This window comes from Nycticebus coucang, chromosome 4, assembly GCF_027406575.1.
Source record: "Nycticebus coucang isolate mNycCou1 chromosome 4, mNycCou1.pri, whole genome shotgun sequence".
In the NCBI taxonomy this organism is placed as follows: domain Eukaryota; kingdom Metazoa; phylum Chordata; class Mammalia; order Primates; family Lorisidae; genus Nycticebus; species Nycticebus coucang.
The window spans coordinates 83,207,677-83,230,908 of record NC_069783.1 but is presented as its reverse complement, the minus strand read 5'-3'; the positions used below and the strand labels follow the sequence as shown (position 1 = coordinate 83,230,908).

Below are 23,232 nucleotides of genomic sequence, written 5' to 3'. Positions count from 1 at the left end.
TAATTAGAGGGTGAAAGCTGCAATTTTAAAAAATTCATCCAGATAAACAAAAGTTGATGATCTTCATGTTGAATCTAAAACCCTTCCTTTATATTTCCTGATTTTTAGAATATATATGCATGTAATATTTTGCATACTTACCTTTTTAAGAAGTGTTTCTAAGGCAGCTTCTCCAGAAGCCTGTCCAGATATGTCCTGGATTTCTTGTGCAAAGTTAAAAACATGTAACTCTGAGAGCCGTTCCAAGGTCAACGGGACTTCAGCCTCCACCAGGACAGCATCAACTGTTTGTTCAATAGCTGCCCAATGTCTGGCCTTTAGAGTTGGGTTTCTTAAGTCCATGATAACTGGAAGCTGGAAAACAAACACTCTCAGAAGCACCGTATTTTTTGTCTTAAAAATGCAACCTAAGGCTTCTGGTTTCAGTATGTGAACATGGAAGCTGGGAAGAGCTCAACTTATACTTCTACAATAAAGAGAAATTTGGACAAACTCAAAATTAATAAGTTTTCTGGAACCTATCAGAAAACTGAGTTTTCAGAGCATAAATAACTCAAAATTTGGGGACAGACCAATTCCCATAGGTTTCTACAAAGGGAGAAAAAGTAACTGAGAATTTGCTTGCTCGAGGCAGATTCCTTGGGATGACATATAAGTTAAAAAGAAGATTCAGCTGAATTTTAAAAACAAATTGCTAAAGACTGAGGGTGGGGTAACATGAGAATGTAGAGTCTTTGGGCCTCCAAATATGGGAGTGTTGGCAGGGAAGATTGGAAAGACTCCTAAGAAAGCATCCCTTGTGGTGCTGGCTAGAATAGGAAAACAATAGCCACTACCTTAACTCTTAACTTTTTTTTATGCAGGTTACTGATAAGTGTATCTGTATTTTCTTTTTCATTCCCTGTGATTGTATGGTTATATCACAATTTGTTTGTTCATTTTCCCATTGATTGACTTTTATATTGTTTTCAGTTTGGAGCTATTTAACTATCTTAACTCTAATCAACCCATATCCCTTAGCTCCCCCATCAAACAAAACCCCTGATGTGTAAGAAAAAAAGCAACAAATCCTATCACTCTACAGCATTGGTGATAAGTCTTTGAAGGTATCTGAATATAACTGGAGAAATAGAACATGGAAAAAGTCTACTCCTGGGAGAGAGACAGAAATAATTGCTAGGCCCAGCACTATAGCTGGAGAAGGGGAGAAGTACCTATGAAGATTAGAATTCTGAGGACAAAAAATACAGTGCCTTGGTAAGGTAGAAGATTAATCAGAACATGAGGGAATGTTCCTCCACATCTGCCTCACCAGGATAACAAGTATTGAGTAAAAATAACAGTGGAATACAGAGGGGAAAGATGAATGGGATAGATCTTTTTTTTTTTTTTTTTTAGACATAGAGTTTTACTTTATTGCCCTCGGTAGAGTGCCGTGGCATCACACAGCTCACAGCAACCTTCAACTCCTGGGCTTAGGCGATTCTCCTGCCTCAGCCTCCCAAGTAGCTGGGACTACAGGCGCCCGCCACAACGCCCGGCTTATTTTTGGTTGCAGTTTGGCCGGGGCCGGGTTTGAACCCGCCACCCTCGGTATATGGGGCCGGCGCCCTGCTCACTGAGCCACAGGCGCCGCCCATGGGATAGATTCTTAATTGCACACAAAACAAAGGGAGGGCAAGGTCACCAGAAACAGAAATTGAAAATAACCTTTGGTAAACCAGCTAAAACCCTAAACACAAGTTATCACTAGAAAAGTTTCAAGTCTGTGATACAGGAAGGGTAAACATAGTAACAACAAACTTTAAACCTAGCCCAATTCCTAACTAGAGTGAGCATGACATGTCATGCAAACAGCCAAGTAGAAGGAATGGCATGCTTATTTCTAAGTATAAAAATTTTATACCTTGGTATTCACTGTACTATGTAAGATGTATAGTGTTTAACAAAAAAGTTAAAAGGCATGTAAAAAGGCAAGAAAAACCATAAGAGACAAAACAATAATCAGAACCAGACTCAGAAATGACATACATATTAGAAATAGAGAATTTTAAGTAGCTATGATTGATATCCTAAAAGATCTAATGAAGTAGATAACATGCAAAATCAGTTGGGAAATGTCAACAGAAAGATGGAAAGTAAAATTAAAAATCAAACAAAAATGTTAAAAATAAAAAGGTCTAGGAAATGAAGTCTTGAAAAGTCTTTTTTTTTTTCCAGACAGAGTCTCACTGGTCACTCTCAGTAGAGTGCTGTGGCATCACAACTCACAGCAATCTCAGATTTTTGGGCTCAAGCAATCCTCTTGCCTCAGCCTCCTGCGTAGTTGGGACCTCAGGCACCCACTACAATGCCCAGCTATTTTTTAGAGACAGGGTCTGGCTCTTGCTCAGGCTAGTCTCTGATTCCTGAGCTCAGGCAATCGACTGGCTTCAGCTTCCCAGAGTGCTAGGATTACAGACATGAGCTAATGCCCCCTGCAGTATGCTCTCTTGATAGAGCTTTTGATAGGCTTTAATGAGCTTGACACAGCTGAGGAGTTGTTGAACTTAAAGATAAATGAGTATAAATTCCAGAAACTGACACACAAAGAGAAAAAAAGAATAAAAATGAAAAAAACAAAATAGAACATGTAAGACCTGTGGGACACTATCAAATGGAAAACATACATGCAATAGAAATCACAGAAGGAGAACAGAGAGAGATAATAGAGAAGAAAAAATACTTGAAAAAATAATTGGTGCAAAGTTTTCAAAATTAAAAACAAATTGTAGATACAAGACACTCGGAGGCCCTAAACACTTGCTGTCTGGCTTCCAACTTTATTCACGTGAGGCACATCTGAAAAATGGCATGGTTGTGTGGTGCAGTGGTGCAAATGGATGAAGATGCTTGGATAAGGCTGTTCTAGGTGCATCTGGCTGCTAAGGGCTGATCAGATCAGTATCTTGGGACAACTACTACCTATTTCTGCAATATTTCCCCTACCACTTGGGAAACTGTTACTACGAATGCCTCTTCTAACCTCAGTATTCAACTGCATAATTTGGCCAGTTAAAGATAAAGGATGAAGTCTGTGCCACTAAAAAAGATGAATTTCTCTATTCTTTGTTCTGTGTACAAAGTTTACTAACTTAACCAGGAAAGAATTCTTGAGCGTGGTCTCATTAGCATCCACAAATAACTGATTGATCTGGAGTTTTTGAAATAATTTTCTATCAACCTTACCTTTTCCTTCATTTTTTCCACTTTATGTTTGAGCTGGGGCACTACACTGTTGGGTGGCAAGCCTTTTTCCAGCTGAGTCACAAATTTGGCATATTTACTAACTTGACCATTTAGGAATTCTGGATCAAGGCAGTCAAATTTGGACTGTGAAAATTAAAAAAATAACAAACTTAACACATGATAAAAGGTAAGCTTGTAAAAATAAAAAGGTTTATTTTATTTGAATTTTTCTAGTAGCGAAATTATTACTACAAATCAATTCTATTCTTTTGGAAATGGCTCTACTTATTAATTATTAATACCTAATAATATATCAAGCATCACCTGTTTATTTCTTTCATGTTCTTGTTTCCCACATCATCAAATGCAGCAGTGCAATCCGTATAGTCTATTTCTGAGAATCACTACTCATAAAGTCTTCTAAGGAGACAAATAGCTAATTTTTACTCTTACTAATGAGAAATTTATCAACTAATAGTCTCCTATATGTACCCATTTAATATAAACGCTTTAAAGATGCACTTCTAATATACACATAAATCTATAATTCTATTTCTCAATTATAGAAACATGAACATATATTGACATGTCCGATAACCTTATGCACTGAAGGCAATACAATATTTGTAAACCTTCATTTCTTTTTTCCAGATTCAACATTATCCTTCTGCTCCCTAATGGGTTTTCTTGTGCATTTCCTACTTTGGCAGTCACTGTTCTATCGCTGGTGGTAATCAGAAAATTTTCTTAAGCTTCTTCCTTACTTCTCAAGAATTTGTTTTTTTTTTACTTCTAAGATTTTTTATTTTTTTTGCAGTTTTTTTGGCCGGGGCTGGGTTTGAACCTGCCACCTCTGACATATGGGGCTGGTGCCCTAATCCTTTGAGCCACAGGTGCTGCCCTATATCTAAGATTTTTTACTTCTAAGATTTACTTCTAAGTGATAAGTGCATTATAGGAGAGGGCTTTAAATTATATGATATTATATTTGTATTTATTGGTTTATTATTTTGTCACCAAAAACTAAGTTTTGTGTGGATTTGAACTTTGTCCTTCTTATTCTCCCCTGGTACCTCCAGCGTCAAGCTTAGAAGCATTTCCTGTGTCACTCTTTTTTAACCCAAACATGTGACTTCTAATTATAGGCATTAGCACAGGCAAGATGAATGAGAAGCGTAAAACAATATTTGTAAAGTTTGATAGTATTTATAACACATACATATCACAATAGATGGAAACACAGGTGTCCATCTAGTCTGTTTTTTAGACTTTTTAAGGTTTAAATGTAGGGTAAACCCCAGAAACAAAACTCTGTGGTGGCTGTAGGTACTTGGCTTCCTAAGTAAGAGAGTTTTCTTATGGAGCTCTAAAAGGAAGATCTTAGATCTTATTATTCCAATTCTATTCTATCAAGCAAAGTAAAATATTTTCTTTTTAAAAGGACAAGAACATAAACCTAAGTTAACAGAAACCAAAATCACATACATCACAAATAAAATCCTACACTTCTATCCTTCAGAACACTGGAGTGTATAATGACAACACTGTGTTTAGAAACCAAAGTGGTTAAATGTCATGCAGTGAGGATAATTGACGCTTCTGTTATTTAGCCATCTTTAAGTAGAAGATCTAAGAAGTCTCCCTTATAAGATTTTCTGCTCTATACCATGTACTGACATAAGGACCTTTATGCATAGCAGTGAAAAGCTTATAAAAATTCCCCTAAAATTACAACATTGAATATTTTAGTGACATTAAGAAAGCACCAGATTATTATAAATTATAAATCAAATTAAGTTTAATTAGTACAAAGATAATCTAAGAATTGAGAGCCTTTTTCTACCTGTAACCATTCTTCTTGGAGTTTATCCCACTCAGAGAGAGAATCCCAGAGCAATTGTTTGAGCTTCAGTTCAGCACTAACTTCTTCCAAAGCTTCAAACTTGGACACCTCTACCTTTAAAAATGTAACAAGCAAAAACACAGTTTACTTTTCAGAGATAAAGATATTATGCTATCTACCCATTAGTAATTCTTGATACAATTAATATTTGGCAGAATGTGGGTCCTAAGAAAGTAAGAGATAGAAATAAATGAAAAAAAAAAACCTCCACAAACTCCAACATATATTATAATTACCAATTGAGTAACAAAATATCTCTCTTTATATTTCCTTAGGTACTCTCCAAAGACATAAATACTATGTATTGTTAGAGTGCCATGGGCATTCTTCCTTGAGTTGGATCATATATGCACAGATGTATGATCCTTTTTTAAGAAAACAGATGAGTCATTAGAGGCACTAATTTCCTTAGGGCTTCTGCACTTAGATGATGGAAGAGGAAGATGGCTCTTCAGTAGCTGGTGGGGAAGATGGCAAAGCTTAACATGGTGAGGACAGCCTGGTTTCCTACCTTTTTATATCCTCATGGATTGTACACCAATCCCTTCCCTTCTCCCCTCTCCTTCATTCCCCTTCCCCCAAGTTGAATTTAATTGAGTTTTTCTGTTATATGGGCATATATTAGATCATCTATTGGCTTAATATAGTATTGAGTACATTGGAAACTTGCTTTTCCTTTCTTGCGATACTTTAATGAGAAGAAGATGTTTCAACTCTTATTGAGATGGGAAGGGATTGGTGTGCTCTCACTTAATGGGCATAATGTAAAGGAATATGGCACACCTCTTGGGTGTGGGGCATAACTACTTTAGGGACTCTACCTAACAAATGCAAACATTGTAGCCTAGTTGTTTGTACCCCTACATTAACCTGAAAAAAAAAATCCATGTTCACAATGGTTAAAAAATCCAGGTTAATACAAAAGATATAAATTGTGTTACTCTTATTTATGCTCAATTCATTCCATCTTGAGCCATTGGAAGCCTCTGAAGATTGTTTCCCCAATTCTTTTTGTTACAACCCTAATACATTTTGATAGCTTCTTTGCTAGCTGGTAGGACAAGATGATCCTGTAACTTTGACACTTTGATTATGATCTATTTCGGTGTGGACTTCTTTGGGTTCATTCCATTTGGAAAATTTTAGGATTCTTGAATCTGGTAGCTCATTTTCTTCCCCAGCTTTGGGAAATTATCATCCATTATTTTTTAAAAAGAACTTTTCTCTCATCTATCTTCTCTTTCTGGGACCCTCATAATATGTGTATGGATCTGCTTAATGGTATCCAATGAGTCCCTTAAACTTTCTTCATTCTTTCTCATTATTTTATTCTTTTTGCTTCTCTGACTGGATAATTTCAAATGCTCTATCATCAAGTTCACCGATTGTTCTGCCTGATCAGTTTTGCTACTGAACTCATGTAGGAAATTTATTTTATTTTCTTTTATTATTATGTTTTTTTATTGTTGGGGATTCATTGAGGGTACAATAAGCCAGGTTACACTGATTGCATTTTTTAGGAAAAGTCCCTCTTGCAATCCTGTCTTGCCCCCAGAAGGTGTGGCACACATCAAGGCCCCACCCCCTCCCTCCTTCCCTCTCTCTGCTCTTCTTTTCCCTACTCCTCCCCCCTTCTTTCTCTCTCTGCTCTCCCCTTCCCCCACCCCCACCATGACCTTAATTGTCATTAATTGTCCTCATATCAAAATTTAGTACATAGGATTCATGCTTCTCCATTCTTGTGATGCTTTACTAAGAATAATGTCTTCCACTTCCATCCAGGTTAATACGAAGGATGTAAAGTCTCCATTTTTTTAATAGCTGAATAGTATTCCATGGTATACATATACCACAGCCTGTTAATCCATTCCTGGGTTGGTGGGCATTTAGGCTGTTTCCACATTTTGGCGATTGTAAATTGAGCTGCAATAAACAGTCTAGTACAAGTGTCCTTATGATAAAAGGATTTTTTCCCTTCTGGGTAGATGCCCAGTAATGGGATTGCAGGATCAAATGGGAGGTCTAGCTTGCTTTGAGGTTTCTCCATACTTCCTTTCAGAAAGGTTGTACTAGTTTGCAGTCCCACCAGCAGTGTAAAAGTGTTCCCTTCTCTCCACATCCACGCCAGCATCTGCAGTTTTGAGATTTTGTGATGTGGGCCATACTCACTGGGGTTAGATAGTATCTCAGGGTGGTTTTGATTTGCATTTCTCTAATAGATAGGGATGATGAGTCATCCCTATCTATTATTAGTCATTCGTCTGTCTTCTTTAGAGAAGGTTCTATTCATGTCTCTTGCCCATTGATATATGGGATTGTCGGCTTTTTTCATGTGGATTAATTTGAGTTCTCTATAGATCCTAGTTATCAAGCTTTTGTCTGATTGAAAATATGCAAATATCCTTTCCCATTGTGTAGGTTGTCTATTTGCTTTGGTTGTTGTCTCCTTAGCTGTACAGAAGCTTTTCAGTTTCATGAAGTCCCATTTGTTTATTTTTATTGTTGTTGCAATTGCCATGGCAGTCTTCTTCACGAAGTCTTTCCCCAGGCCAATATCGTCCAGTGTTTTTCCTATTCTTTCTTTGAGGATTTTTATTGTTTCATGTCTTAAATTTAAGTCCTTTATCCATCTTGAATCAATTTTTGTGAGTGGGGAAAGGTATGGATCCAGTTTCAGTCTTTTACATGTGGATATCCAGTTCTCCCAACACCATTTATTGAATAGAGAATATTTATTGAATATACCTTTCCCCCAAGGTATGTTCTTGTTTGGTTTATCAAAGATTAGGTGGTTGTAAGATGTTAATTTCATTTCCTGGTTTTATATTGGATTCCAAGTGTCTATGTCTCTATTTTTGTGCCAGTACCATGCAGTCTTGACCACTATGGCTTTGTAGTACAGCCTAAAATCTGGTATGGTGATGCCCCCAGCTTTAGTTTTATTACTAAGAAATGCCTTAGCTATATGGTTTTTTTTTCTGGTTCCATACAAAATGCAGAATCATTTTTTCCAAATCTTGAAAGTACGATGTTGGTATTTTAATAGGAATGGCATTGAATAGGTAGATTGTGTTGGGAAATATAGATTTTAACAATGTTGATTCTTCCCATCCCTGAGCATGGTATGTTCTTCCATTTGTTAATATCTTCTGCTATTTCCTTTCTGAAGATTTCATAATTTTCTTTATAGAGGTCCTTCACCTCCTTCTTTAGGTATATTCCTAGGTATTTCATTTTCTTTGAAACTATAGTAAAGGGAGTTGTGTCCTTAATTAGCTTCTCATCTTGACTGTTATTGGCATATACAAAGGCTACTGACTTGTGGACATTGATTTTATATCCTGAAACATTACTGTATTTTTTGATGACTTCTAGGAGTCTTGTTGTTGAGTCTTTGGGATTCTCTAAGTATAAGATCATGTCATCAGCAAAGAGGGAGACTTTGACCTCCTCTGCTCCCATTTGGATTCCCTTTATTTCCTTGTCTTGCCTAATTGTATTGGCTAGAACTTCCAGCACTATGTTGAATAGTAAAGGTGACAGAGGACAACCTGGTCTGGTTCCAGTTGTAAGAGGAAAAGCTTTCAGTTTTACTTCATTCAGTAAAATATTAGCTATGGGTTTGTCATAGATAGCTTCAATCAGTTTTAGAAATGTGCCACCTATGCCTATACTCTTCAGTGTTCTAATTAGAAAAGGATGCTGGATTTTACCAAATGCTTTTTCTGCATCTATTGAGAGGATCATGTGATCTTTATTTTTGCCTCTGTTAATATGGTGGATAACATTTATGGACTTGCACTTGTTAAACCAGCCTTGCATCCCTGGGCTGAAACCTACTTGATCATGATGTATGACTTTTTGATGATAAGCTGTAATCTATTGGCTAGGATTTTGTTTGAGAATTTTTGCATCTATATTCATGAGTGAGATTGGTCTGAAATTCTCCATTTTGATTGGGTCTTTTCCTGGTTGTAGTATCTGGGTGATGTTTGCTTCATAGAATGTGTTGGGGAAGATTCCTTCTTCCTCAATTGTTTGAAATAATTTCTGCAGTACAGGAATAAGCTCTTCCTTGAAGGTTTGATAGAATTCTGGTGTGTAGCCATCTAGACCAGGGCATTTTTTTGGTTGGAAGCTTTTTTATTGTTTCTTTAATCTCAGTGCATGAGTTGGTCTGTTCAGGAGCTCTATTTCTTCCTGGCTAAGTCTAGGGAGAGGGTGTGATTCCAAATATTGATCCATTTCCTTCACATTGTCAAATTTCTGGGCATAGAGTTTCTGGTAGTATTCAGAAATGATCTCTTGTATCTCTGTGGAATCAGTTGTTATTTTCCCTTTATCATTTCTGATTGAGGTTACTAGAGATTTTACTTCTCTATTTCTAGTTAGTCTGGCCAATGGTTTATCTATTTTATTTATTTTTTCAAAAAACCAACTCATTGTTTCATTAATTTTCTAATGATTCTTTTGTTTTCAATTTCATTGATCTCTGATTTGATTTTGGAGATTTCCTTTCTTCTACTGGGTTTAGGCTCAGATTGTTCCTCTATTTCTAATTCCATAAGATGGCTTGTGAGTTTGTTGATGCATTCTCTTTCTGTTTTTCGAATGTAGGCATCTAAAGAGATAAATTTTCCTAGCAAAAGTGCAAAAGCACAGGTTTTTGGTAGCTTGTGTCTTCATTGTTGTTATGCTTAAGGAAGTTAATGATTTCCTGTTTTATTTCTTCCTGCACCCATCTGTTATTCAACAGAAGGTTGTTTAATTTCCATGCCTTTGTGTGGGGTTGAAAATTTTTGTTAGAGTTCAGTTCCACCTTTAGTGCCTTATGGTCTGAGAAGATACAAGGTAAAATTTCAATTCTTTTGATTCTGTTGATATTTGTTTTGTGTCCCAGGATATGGTCAATTTTGGAGATTATTCCATGGGGTGATGAGAAGAATGTATATTCTTTGTCTTTGGGATGGAGTGTTCTATATGCATCTATCAAGCACAGTTATTCTAGGGTCTCATTTAAATCTCTTATATCTTTGTTTAATTTCTGTTTAGACAATCTGTCCAGCTCTGTAAGAGGAGTGTTAATGTCCCCTGTTATTATGGTATTATAGGATATCATATTGCTCAGACTGAGTAAGGTCTGTTTCAAGAATCTGGGAGCATTTAAATTGGGTGCATAAATACTTAGAATTGAAATGTCTTCTTGTTGTATTTTTCCCTTTTTTTTGACTTTCGTTGCTTTTAATACACATGTATCTGAAAATAAGATTGTAACTCCTCTTTTCTTCTGAATTCCATTTGCCTGAAAAATTGTCTTCCAACCCTTGACTTGGAGTTTTAATTTGTCTTTTGAAGCCAGGTGTGTTTCTTGCAGACAGCAAACGGATGGCATGTGTTTTTTAATCCAGTCAGCCAATCTATGTCTCTTCAGTGGGGAATTCAAGCCATTAACATTTACTGAGATAATTGATAAGTGTGGTAGTATTCTATTCATCTTATTTTGTGAGAGTTCATTGCTTAGTTTTATCTTTTGCATCAGTGTGGAGGTTAGGTTCTGTCCTTTAATTTCTGAGTTCTTACTTTGCTGCTGATCCATTGTGATGGTCAATGTGTAGAACAGGTTGAAGTATGTCCTGTAGAGCTGGTCTTGTTGTGGCGAATTTTCTCAATGTTTGTATATCCATAAATGATTTGACTTCTCTGTCAATTTTAAAGCTTAGCTTAGCAGGGTACTGAATTCTGGGCTGGAAATTGTTCTGTTTAAGTAGATTAAAGGTAGATGACCACTGTCTTTTTGCTTGTAAAGGTTCATTAGAGAAGTCTGCGGTCACTCTGATGGATTTGCCCCTGTAGGTCAACTGGCACTTATTCCTGGTAGCTTGCAGAATCTTTTCTTTTGTCTTGACTTTGGACAGGTTCATCACAATGTGTCTTGGAGAAGCTCGGTTAGAGTTGAGGCGAGCTGGGGCCCGATATCCCTCTGAAAGCAGTGTGTCGGAATCTTGGTGATATTTGGGAAATTTTCTTTTATAATATTCTCTAGTATGACTTCCATTCCTCTGGGGCATTCTTTTTCCCCTTCTGGGATTCCTATAACTTGTATGTTGGAACGTTTCATAAAGTCCCATAATTCTGACAGTGAACATTCTGCTTTCTCTCTCTCCTTTTCTGCCTCTTTAACTATCTGAGTTATTTCAAGAGCTTTGTCGTCTACCTCCGAAATTCTTTCTTCTGCATGGTCTAACCTGTTGCTGATACTTTCCATTGCATCTTTAAGTTCCCTAATTGACTGCTTCAGTTCCTTCAGCTCTGCTATATCCTTTCTATATTGTTCATATTGTTCAGCTCTTATTTGATTCTGTTTTTGGATTTCCTTTTGGTTATTTTCCACTTTATTAGCAGTTTCCTTCATTGTTTCCATCATTTCCTTCATTGTTTTCATCATGTGTATTCTAAATTCCCTTTCTGTCATTCCTAACATTTCTTTATAGGTGGAATGCTCTGCAGTAGCTACCTCATGGTCCCTTGGAGGGGTTGCTCTGGACTGGTTCTTCATGTTGCCTGGAATTTCTGCTGATTCTTCCTTATGAGTGATTTCTTTTATCTGTTTACTTGCCCTAATTTTCCTTTCACTTCCTCTTGCTCTTTAAGTTCGTGCCTGTGGACTAAGGTTTTGATGAGTCCTTTTGGTACAGGACCAGAGGATGAGAAGGTTGAAGAGCAAGGAGGGAGAGAAGAAAAAATAGAAAGAAAGAAAGAAAGAAAGAAAGAAAGAAAGAAAGAAAGAAAAATAGAGAAAGGAGAGGGGGTGGGTAAAAGGGGATATTGACAAAAAGAAGAGAGGTACAGAAAGAGGGAGACAGAGCAATATAGGTTTACAGTAGGGTACTTTGACACAATCTTAAAAAACCCCCAACCTCTGGGGGTGCCCGGTTGGGTGGTTCCCTTGAGGTCCACAGCTCTTTGCTAACCTGATTGGACACAGTACCCCACCTCCACCAAGTAGAGGGGAAAGACAAAAATGCTATAAATCGAACCAATACAAGCAAACACAAAACTTAATGGGATAAAATTGGGTGAAAAACCAAATAATAGGGGTAGAAACACTAGCAAAAATGAAGTTGTAATTATTGAAAAAGCCAGCAATGGGAAATTGTATTTAAGCTAGAAAAATGGAGAAAGAAAAGAAAGAAAAAAAAAGAAAAGAAAAAATCTGTATGGAAAAGGTTGAAATTAAAAAACAAAACAACAACAACAAAATAAACAAAAAACAAACAACAACAACCAAAAAAAACCAACCCAAAACAATGCAGTATATATATCTTGTTGAATATTGTCTGGGCAACAGGTGGTCTTCTGGAGTATGAGATGTTAATCACAATGCTGATATGACTGGAGGCCTCCACTGATTTCTCAAACCCCACAGGGTGGACACCCTAAATCTCTCTTCAGCCCTCTTAAAAGGCACTTTAAACTTCTAAACTTGGCTAAGCAGAAGCTTTCCCAGGGAAGTGCTTGTCACTGGGATCACTGCTAAAGTGGCTATCCACTTCAGTGTGCCAAAACCAGTCTCACTCTGCCCCTGAGGGTTAAGACTGTAAGGCAGCTAGTCCCTCCCTTTAGGCTGCTCAGTGACTAGGTTACCAGCGCCCACCCGATTCTTGCTCTGCATCCCTGAGGGTGGAACTTGCTGGGGCAGTTCTCTCCCAATGGTTCCCTGCAGTCCACAGCGAAACACTATTTGCTCCGTCCAGCTCAGTGGCTCAGTCTGGGGCCCTAGACAATGCCTAAAGTTCTCCACACTCCTGCTCAAGCTCTCCCCAAGGAAGTTCAACTGAGTGCCAAGTCCAAAAACTCCAAAACGGTTCACAGGTAAGGCCTTTCTGGTTTGCAGTCTCGCTGTTGCTGTACTTACTGCTGCTGGAGGGATTAGCCCAATCGAACACACGTGACCACTTGCCAGTTTTCCACTGTTTTTGTCCACCTCTTGGGGTCCAGAAGTCTCTTGCTGACTCCCTGTATCCTCAAAGGGATGATTATAGGCAGATTCCACCCACCAGAGATGCCTGGAGTCTTATCTCCCCAGACTCACAGTGTCCAGTTGTAGGGAAGCTGTTATTCGGCTATCATCTTGCTCTGACCCTCACATAGGAAATTTTTCAGTTCAGTTATTGTATTCCTCAGCTTCAAAGTGTTGAGTTTTTACCATACATGTATTTGTTTCTATCTCTATGTTGAACTACTCTTACTTTGTTTAGATATCATTTCTCTGACTTTGTGAAGCACATTTATGAGTGCTATTTTGAATTCTTTGTCAATTAATTCATAAACCTTCATTCCTTTGGGGTTGGTTTATAGAAATTTATTTTGTTCCCTTTTTTGACCACATTTTCCTTTTTCTTTGTATTCTTTGGCACTTTCTATTGACATTTATGTATATGAAAAAATAGCCGCTTCTTCCAGTTTTTACAACTTGTTTTGTTACAGGGGAAAATCTTCACTAATCAACCCAACTTCAGATTCTGGGGCTTCTTAAACCTTCATGGATGTGCCTTCTCTGGAATTATGCATTTAAATTCCTAATTAACAAGATTTGCCAGTTTCTTCTTTCCTTCCTTCCTAGTCTCTTGTTCTCTTTGGTGTTTGTTTTCTGTATGTGGATCACCTGGAGCAGTGGTACACCTTTCACTCAGGTCTTTGCATTTTTTCTCACTGGCCTTTTAGGTATCTAGAGTATGTTGGGTGCCATCAGGACTCTGATACAGGCAAGAGAGACAGAAACCAGTTCCTTCAGAAGCCCACCAGAAAGTGTGAACATTTAATATACGTTTTATTCTTCTCTTTGCCCCCACCAAAGGGAATCTAAGGTCTGTGATTTTCCAGATAGTGTAATGCTAACCATGGGGAAAGGCCCTATAAGTGAGTATGTATTAGTCCAAAATTGCTGCCTTTATTCTCAGCAGCCCCCAGCTAAATAGAATATGCTGGGCTCTGTCAGCACTCTGAGATGGATAATGTAGAATCTAGTCCCTTAGGTAGCCTACCAAACACTTGTAGCATTGGTTAGCTCCTCCAAATATTTCTCTCTCCAGGCAGAGCTGGGATTTGAAAATTGTTGTTTGCTTTTTCTGTGCTAAATCAGGGGGAGGAATTGTGGCCAGTGAATGCAACTTAGTCCAAACTGTTACAGGGGAAGATCTTCACTAATCTATTAGTGAAGAACTATTGTTTTCAACTGCTCCCAACCTGACACCTATCCCTGTCCATGCTCAGATTCAGGCAAGACAGAAACCAGGGTCTCGGGTAGCCCCCCACACTGAAATATGAACAGTGTACATAATAACCAGTCTCTCTTTTCCCCAGGGAGAAGAATCTGGGAGTTTTCTCTTAATCATGTGATGCTGTGCTAGGACTGGAGACTATAGGGAAAGGGTACATAAATTATCTTACTGGCTTCAGTGCAGCTACTTTCATACCGCCTAGGGTGCAAGGCAATTACAGTTTGTCTCTGGATTTCTCTCAAATATTGGTCCAGGTATTGCTGTTGAAGCGGTATGTCCAAGTGGGAAAGAAAGGGCTGGGGCTTCATACCCTAATATCTTAAGGACAAGACCAATGCTATTTTTTTCTGACTCAAGGAGTGTTCACATGTTAGTTGTAGCTTTTCATCAAGCAGTGTCTCTTCCTTTTCCTCCTCCTGCTATGTATCTTCCTAACTTGCAGATAGTTAACTCTGTATGGGAACAACTTTAAACTCTAGTTCCTTCAGACACAAACTTCTTGCCTCAAGTATCACACCAGCCTCTTTGCCTGGTAATCAAGCTCATTATTTTTCATACAGCTCTACCAATTGCTGGCTCCTGTAACAGATAGCACATCAGGTCACCTTCTGGCCATTCATCAGGGCTTTGGAAGACACAGACACATTCTCATGTGAGGTTCAGGCATAGTCCTTCAGGACTTTTAGAGAGACCAATAGCATATTCCTTGTCCTGGTTTTGACTACAGGGATATTTTCTTTTCTATTCTCTTTTCTTATTAGTCTCTATAAAAAGTTGTCAAAGCATCTGCATCTCTTGCACTTTTAATTTTCTGAGACATCTTCCAGTCTTTTAAATCTGCCATTTCAGACCTGTTTGTCCCCAGGCTTAATTGGGAATGTCATCTTCATCAAAATGGCACAAAAGCAGGGCAAATAAGAAAATATTCATGAAATTATAACACATATGGATCTAAAAGAAATGCCAATCTTACTTAAAAAGGGATGGAGGACTTCAATTTACCACATTAAAAAATCCACATATATTTTAACACAGAAATTACATTTGGGCTCCATGCCTGTAGCTCAGTGGCTAGTAAGCCAGCCACATACATCAGAGCTGGCTGGTTCAAATACAGCCCAGGCCTGCCAAACAACAATAACAACTACAACCAAAAAATTGCCAGGTGTTGTGGCTGTTGCCTGTAGTCCCAAGTCCCAGCCACTTGGGAGGCTGAGGCAAGAGAATCACTTAAGCCCAAGAGTTTGAGGTTGCTGTGAGCTGTGACACCACACACTCTACTGAGGGCAACATAGTGAGACTGTCTTCAAAAAAAAAAAAAAGAAAGATACTTTGTGTCACATGTGTACTAATCAAAGGCAGAGAATACATCATACAGTAGAACCTCTATAGTTGACCACTGCCCTATATTGACCACCTCCTTAAGTTGAACCAATTTTCATAGACTGGAACATCGACCTCTATACATTGACTACCAACGTAAATTGTATCTTGACCACTTGGACTATGTCACACAATATTAATTTACCCTCTGTAACTTGACAAGTTGAGTCCACTCTACACCAAGGGGTAGAAGATGTCACCTTTGCCCTTTAGTTGAATTATTTTTTCTTTAGTATAAGCTCTTTTTTCATGTTTTATTATTACCATGTGTTGGATTAGGCCTAATGTCCTATTGTTTACACATTTTGCAGAAGCTTTTTTTCAATGTGAAGGAGTGGTCTGAATTATAGGTACATCTTACAATTGAGGAAAATTTTTCACAGTTAACTAAGGCATTATGGCCCACAGGAAAGAGCTCAAAGAGCTGACATTGAAGGGGAAAGATTGATCTCCTACATTTTCTGGAAAGCAGCAGCCAAAGAAAGACAGTGAAACATTTTGGTGTGAGTAAGTAAGATTTTAGCAACATCCAAAAATGCAAACATTAGTACTTGGAGAGATATGGTAATTAAAGCAGAGACGTACAGTGGAAAAGGAGGAAAAGTTCCCTTGATGAAGTCAATGAAGCCTCATTAAGCTGGTTTAAACAAATGGGGGAACTTAATACCTAAATCTCTGGGCTGACTATCCAAGAAGTTGCTAAAAAATTCACATGGGAATTTGAGGTAGCAGATTTCCAAGCATCACATGGTCGGCTCAAGAAATTCAAACTGCAACATGAGATCTCTCAGAAAGTCTTGTGTGGTGAATCTAATGAAGTTCAGGTAGAAGTTCATTGTGGAAGAATTCACCAAAAAGTTTTTCGACTTTGTCAGAGGGTTCAAAGATGATGAAATATTTAATGCTATTGAGTGGACTCTTTTAAGAGAGGAGCTTTGTCATGAAGGGTAAAAAATGTAAGAGCAGAAAACGTTCCAAAGAACAATTCACAGTTCTGCTTTGTTAGCTCAATTGGAGAGAAACTAAACCCCATGGTGACTGGTAAATTGGCAAAGCCATGTGCATTCAAGAACCTGAAGCCCAAAGACCTCCCTGTTACTGAAGATCAAATAAAAGGCACATAGATGATTGGTACCCTATTTAAGCAGGGGATAAAGGGTAATGACTGAGAATTAAAGAAGAATAAATGATCTATTCTACTAACAGGTAGGCAACTGTCCTGGCTGCCCACAATGAATCATCTCACAAATGCAACAGTGAAATTTCTGCCTCCAAATACCCTGTTTCCCCAAAAATAAATTTTAAGGTGTGCTCCCAAAGATGTGCTAGGTCTTATTTTCAGGGGATGTCTTATCTTTCCTGTAAGTAGGTCTTATTTTCAGAGGACGTCTTATTTTTGGGGAAACCGGGTGCTATCTCAAAAATCCAACCTCTTGACCAAGCCATCATCAAAACATTTAAAATGCACTAATCAGCCCAGCGCCTGCAGTGGGCCATTACTAAAACACAAACCTATGGTCCACCTGTGGAAGCAACTTCATCCACTGCATCAGTTAACACAGTGATGCTGTCCTGTGGATCAGTTCTGCTTGGAATAACGTTTGGCCAGAAATGATATAGAAGTGTTTCAAGAAAGTTGGATTTGTCACAACCCAGGAGCACAATGCTTTGGGCTCATCAGACTGTCCATCTCCTATGGCAGAATTTGAAGGTTTTGATGCCATGGATGATGAGTGGCAATCTGTAATGAACCTGACCCAGAAGACATTTTCCAAGCAATATTGACCAAAGTTCAGAAGTGTACAGCATAAAAGTGCATGAAGCTGTTGATAAAGTGGAACAAGCAAGTGGGATGACACAGAAATTGCAGAGACTCCAAAAGAAGATGATGTCAGGCAACTGATTGAAATCATTTGCTACAGAAAAATACCCAGGTATGCTGAGTAGCATATCCAGTAGTGAGATTGCTTTCTCCACTTACATTTGTAATAAGAATAAGAAGTTGACCAAAATTGACTCTTTTTTTCAGAAAGAGTGATTAAACCATGGGAAAACAGCAAACGTACTGATTTTTATATAATACTGCATGCATGATTTTACTGTGTTTTGATTATATATGATTTCATATGATACAAAGCTATACAAGAAAGTAAAGTACATGTTGTAACAGTACAGTAGACCTAGTTCCCTATATTTATCACCTCTATGTGTTGACCAGTCTGTTACAGTCCCCTGGGTGGTCAACTTCCAGAGGCTTTACTGTATTTTGTATATGAGGCTGTTTATAGCACCCTTACTAGCACATGGCTGTCCAAACATTGAATGTTCACAGTCACATTGTTGAAAGTGTTTGTGCATAAATGCTATTTCTATGTATACATTTAAAAAATAAATCTGTAGAGTTGCCATTACCTTAAAATTCTTTTGATAAGATTTATACTGGAATGCACGTTTTTGAAGATCATCTAGAATATACTGTAGATCACTCAACAAAACCTTTATTTTGTCTTGGTCAGCAGAAACATCCAAAATCTGTGGATCCTGTAAAATTAAGATAGTCTTTAGTCATTCCTACTTTTTTTTTTGAGACAAATTTATGCAGTTCAATTAAATGAAATGAATTAATATTTTCAAAAATATTTATTTAATTCTTTCTTTCTGATTTTTATAAATTATGTTAAAATGGGTACTTTTCCTCAATATTAAAGCAACACATACACATTGTAAACAGTACAGAATTGCATAAAGAAGTGCCATGGGGATAACGTTGTTTTAAGCAGTACCTAGTATTTCCTTCATCTGCTTTTATTTCCTACATTTCTTCAGCGAATATGGCCTCAGGTAAAGAGAATTGAATGCAATGGGAAAAGGAAAAAGAGGGTATGATAGAAGGAAGATTCCCATTTCACAATAAAGGAGTGAAAAGTCCTTTGAATTCTGAGTGGGAGGAAGAGAGAAAATGAGGAATATAAATGTTAAGAAAAATATTTTCTGATTGACCTATTGGGGTGGACCCTAGTGAATGGGAATGGAATAGTTCAGGAACAAAGTAAACACACCTAAGAAAGTTTGAGATAATTGAAGAAATGTGAAAACCATAATAGCCATAGCTTGTTGGGGGGCAGTTTAGCATGGCCCTGCATTCAAATGGCAACCTGATCCAGATCAGAACAAATTAATAGAGTAGTGTTCAGGCAAAAGGGGCTTGTGTTGACACTTTGGTGCCTCATGGTTTGGTATGATATGTAGGGGATCCTAAAGTTCTCTTGTGTGTTGATTCTGGAAATGAAAAAGTGCTGAGAGAACTGGTGGACCAAAAGAAGTCTGAGGCCAGATGAGAAAGTCACAGATTACTTGAGAATGTAGGCTGTGGCAACAATGACAGATTGCATCCTAGTGGCTAGCATGGTGGCTAAAGAACAAGAAAGGATCCTGAGCTAACAACTGCCAGACCCAGCCCTGCCAACCTACCCTGGAAGCGGCAGGGTCCAGAAGGAAGCACAAGGACTGGGCACCCCTCCCTTCCATCCACTCTGAGGAAACGCAAATTTCCCTTTATGGGGCAAGAGATGGGAGGTGATGGTGGCATGGGTGAAGAAATGCCTGCTAGGAAGTCTAGATTTTTAAATGAATTTAAATCTATCTGGAAGAGACCAAGTTAGAATGAAAGAGTTATTTAAAACTGAAATAAATTGAATTATCATCAATTGTCATATGTAGGGTTTCTCCCCAATTCCCACTTCAGCAAGAATGGAAGTCTTGACAGCAAGATGGTATCTTTATGTAAGTAATGAAGTTATAGTTCTTTGCTCAAGAGTGATAATAAATTAATTTCAAATCCTCTATAAAAGAAGCACTTGTTAGAGAAATCCCAGGCTCTCATTTTTGTGTATGGGCAACATAATACTTAAGATTCATGATTACACATAGAGCATATGCTGGCACGTTTCCTCTCACAAGCTATTATACACACCAAACATAATTATTCATACTTTTTAATAGTCCTCTGTGTGTAGAATACAGTGCATGGTACAACAGTTAAAAGCAGACCGTTAACCATTGGAAATAGACTGCTCAAGCTTGAATCCTGATTCCTCTGGGCAAGTCACTTAACCCTATACCTTAATCTCCTTATCTGTAAAATGTGAATAATAAAATCTTGGAAGTGTTTTGAGAATCAAATTGGCTTAAACATGCAAACATATATAAGAATGTTTCTAGGAGCACTATTCATCACTGTCCAAAACTATAAACAATCTCAAAGTCCTTAATCATGAAATGAATAATTAAATTGTAAAATATAATGAAATACTCTATAGTGACAGGCATGGATGAATTACATCCACCCACAGCACCGTGAATGAATCTCAGGAACATACTAAAATGAAATAAAAGATATACTGTATGATTCTAGTTAACTGAAATTCAAAAATAGGCTAAACTAATTTGTGACATAAGAATTCAGGGTGATAGCTGCCATTAGAGAAGACAGGATTAATGATTTAGAGGGAACACGAAGGGTACCAGTCAATGCTACAGATCTTAACATGAGTAGTGGACATGTGGATGTATTCACTTTCAGATAATTCCATAAGTTGAACAGTAACTACAGTTATGTATACTTTTGTCTGTGAGAAAATACAAAAATCCTTCAATACAAAATTAAAAATAATGTCAAGTCCTTAGAACCATGCTTGGCAAATAGGACTACGCAATGTAACTTTTTTTACATTTTCATGTCAAGACAGGGGCTATGATTTCGATACAATTTGTTCTGCCCCACAGAATCTCATGTGACATTTGATCCTCAGTGCTAGGGGGAGGGCCTAAAGGGAGGTGTTGGGGTCATGGAGGCAGATCCCCCATGAACTGCATGGTGCTGTCCTCACTGTAATGAATGAGTTCTCATTTTTAGTTCCCTCAAGAACTGGTACAGCTTCCTCTCTCACCAGGTGCTCCCTTTCATCTTCCACCAAGTGGAAACTTCCTGAGGTCTTCCCACCAGAAGCAGGTGTTGACACCATGCTTCTTGTACAGCCTAAAAAATGGTGGGTCAGAAAAACTTTTTTCTTTTTTAATTACCAAGCCTTAGGTATTCCTTGAGCAATATAAGTGGACTAAAACAACAGGTAAATGCAAGTTGTTGTCTTTAAAATCTGCATTGTAATTGTTTTTCTAATCCTGGGTTGATGGACATTGAGGTTATTTTCAATTTTTGTGATTTGATTATAACTTTACATGGTTTTATATGCCTGTGTTAAGATTTAGCCATTGTTAATGATAACATGACATATCATTACAAAATCATATTTTCAGATATGCTTCAGTTAATAATTACTTAGACGTTTATTCAAAGTTATTTTTTTAAAAAAGCCCAATATCTTTTCTATAGCAAAATTGGTGCAACTGTAAAACTTTAAAATATTCTTATCAATTTATACTCTGCCTTTCTAAAGGGGAATTTTCTAATATGCTAAGCAAGCTTTAAAATTATGACAATATCTGTACAATGTGCTAGCATGTCATAAAAACACTAATTTCAAAATAATAAGTACAAGTTAGAACATTATACAAGTAGAATAAAATATTACATATATATTTTGATAGTAATGGTACATAATACAGAAACACTTTCATTTCAAACCACAGCTCAAAGACATTGTGGATTAGTTAGAATGAAACCACAAAAAATAAGTTAATTTAAAATGAAATCTGTTTCCTAAGTGGTTTAAAGAGTAGGTCCTGAATTTTCTCTCCCCAAAACAGTGCTTAAGTATGTGAAGTGGCATCAATTAGCCTTATTAACTGTACCACAATGTTTACATATATCAAAACATCACACTGTACACTGTAAATTTATATACATATATAATTCTGATTTGTCAATTATACTTTAATTAAAAAATTGTAATAGTTAAACTTTGCAAAGATTATTTCTGGGAAATTCTGCTTTAGCTTACCTGTGCTAGCAGTTTTACTTCATTCACCTCATTGTTTAGTTCTTCAAGATCTCTACCCAGATGTTGACAGAATTGCTTAATGCTTGTTTCTCTGTCACCCACTGCTTTATCAATGGCATTCCGAACAGCAACAATGGATGGCTTCATAGTTGCAAAAACAGCAAAGTCTTCAGGTGGAGTGGGCACCTGATACTGATCAATAAGCTTGTACATTTGGATCACGATGTTTCCTTCTTCTTCAAGGGTTTCAATCTAGAAAGAAACATTATTTGCTTTTTAAATATAGCAGAGTCCTATTATACCTTTTAAGTGTGTTTTGTGACAGTCATTATACAACATGAACAGCAAGCCGTGAGTAATGTATTTACCATTATAATCACATTGACTGAAGCCTGCTGGATGATAAACACAGGCATTCTTATTTAATATAATACAGGTAACCAGGCCCAGGAGGTAAGTTGTTCAGCGCTGAGCACAGTAGTGCTCTTATGATGGTTCTTCTTTCTTTCTCTTTTGTTCTCTAGTAGCATTAAACAGTGCCAACATTTAAAGTTCTTTAAGACAACACATGCTGTTAGGATGTTCAGCTGTAATGTCTGAGCTTCCAGGCACATGCGCTGAGCAGCAATTGTCCCAGAGCAGCCCCTGAGGTGGTGGGGACAGGCCATTTCCCCAGTTGCATAGGTTCAGAAGCCAGACCTATGGTGAGCCTTCCACTATCCTTTAATAAATTATTTTTCTCTCTGGGGGGCCGGAACGAATGGATTGCTTGAGCTCAGGACTTCGAGGCAAGCCTGAGAAAGAGTGAGACCCTGTCTCTAAAATGGATAGGTGGGCGTTGTGGCAGCCACCTGTAGTCTGAGCTACTTGGGAGGCTGAGGCAAGAGAGTTGCTTTAGCCCAGGAGTTTGAGGTTGCTGTGAGCTATAATGCCATGGCACTCTACCCAGGGTGACAAAGTGAGGCTCTGTCTTGGAAAAAAAAGTCATTGGCGGTGCCTGTAGCTCAGTGGGTAGGGTGCCGGCCACATCGCCAAGGCTGGTAGGTTTGAACCTGACCCGAACCAGCTAAAAACAACAATGACAACTGCAACAAAAAAAACAGCTGGGCGTTGTGCCTGTAGTCCCAGCTACGTGGGAGGCTGAGGCAAGAGAATCGCTTAAGCCCAAGAGTTTGTGGCTGTTGTGGGCTGTGACGCCACGGCACTTTACTCAGGGTGACATAGTGAGATGCTGTCTAAAAAAAAAAAATCATTTTACTATATCCAAAGACTACTGAACATCTTCACTTTGTTTTTCTATCTTTGACAGATAGTATTTCTTGTCTTTCCTAATGTTTTGACAAGGGGGAAATCCCTCACCCCCCAATTTAGCAACATGGTTGTAGAGAATTCAGCCAAGTTCACTCTACTTGGCTCAACTTTCTGGCCACAAGCTGAACAAAGAAGCAGCAAATTGGGATCTAGAGATTCTAGCTCT

General features: G+C 37.9%; 1 protein-coding gene across 1 annotated transcript in view; it reads right to left on the bottom strand.

Annotated features, from left to right (window-relative positions):
* The window catches only part of DNAH6 (dynein axonemal heavy chain 6), a 381,781-nt gene that overhangs the window by 215,247 nt on the left and 143,302 nt on the right, over positions 1-23,232 (bottom strand). The window contains exons 15-19 of the mRNA XM_053587707.1: positions 21,756-22,007; positions 18,208-18,336; positions 5,072-5,185; positions 3,229-3,372; positions 142-354 (exon numbers count right to left, since the gene is read on the bottom strand). Of these exons, the coding sequence (XP_053443682.1) occupies positions 142-354; positions 3,229-3,372; positions 5,072-5,185; positions 18,208-18,336; positions 21,756-22,007 (852 nt within the window). The remainder of the gene's footprint in view (positions 1-141; positions 355-3,228; positions 3,373-5,071; positions 5,186-18,207; positions 18,337-21,755; positions 22,008-23,232) is intronic.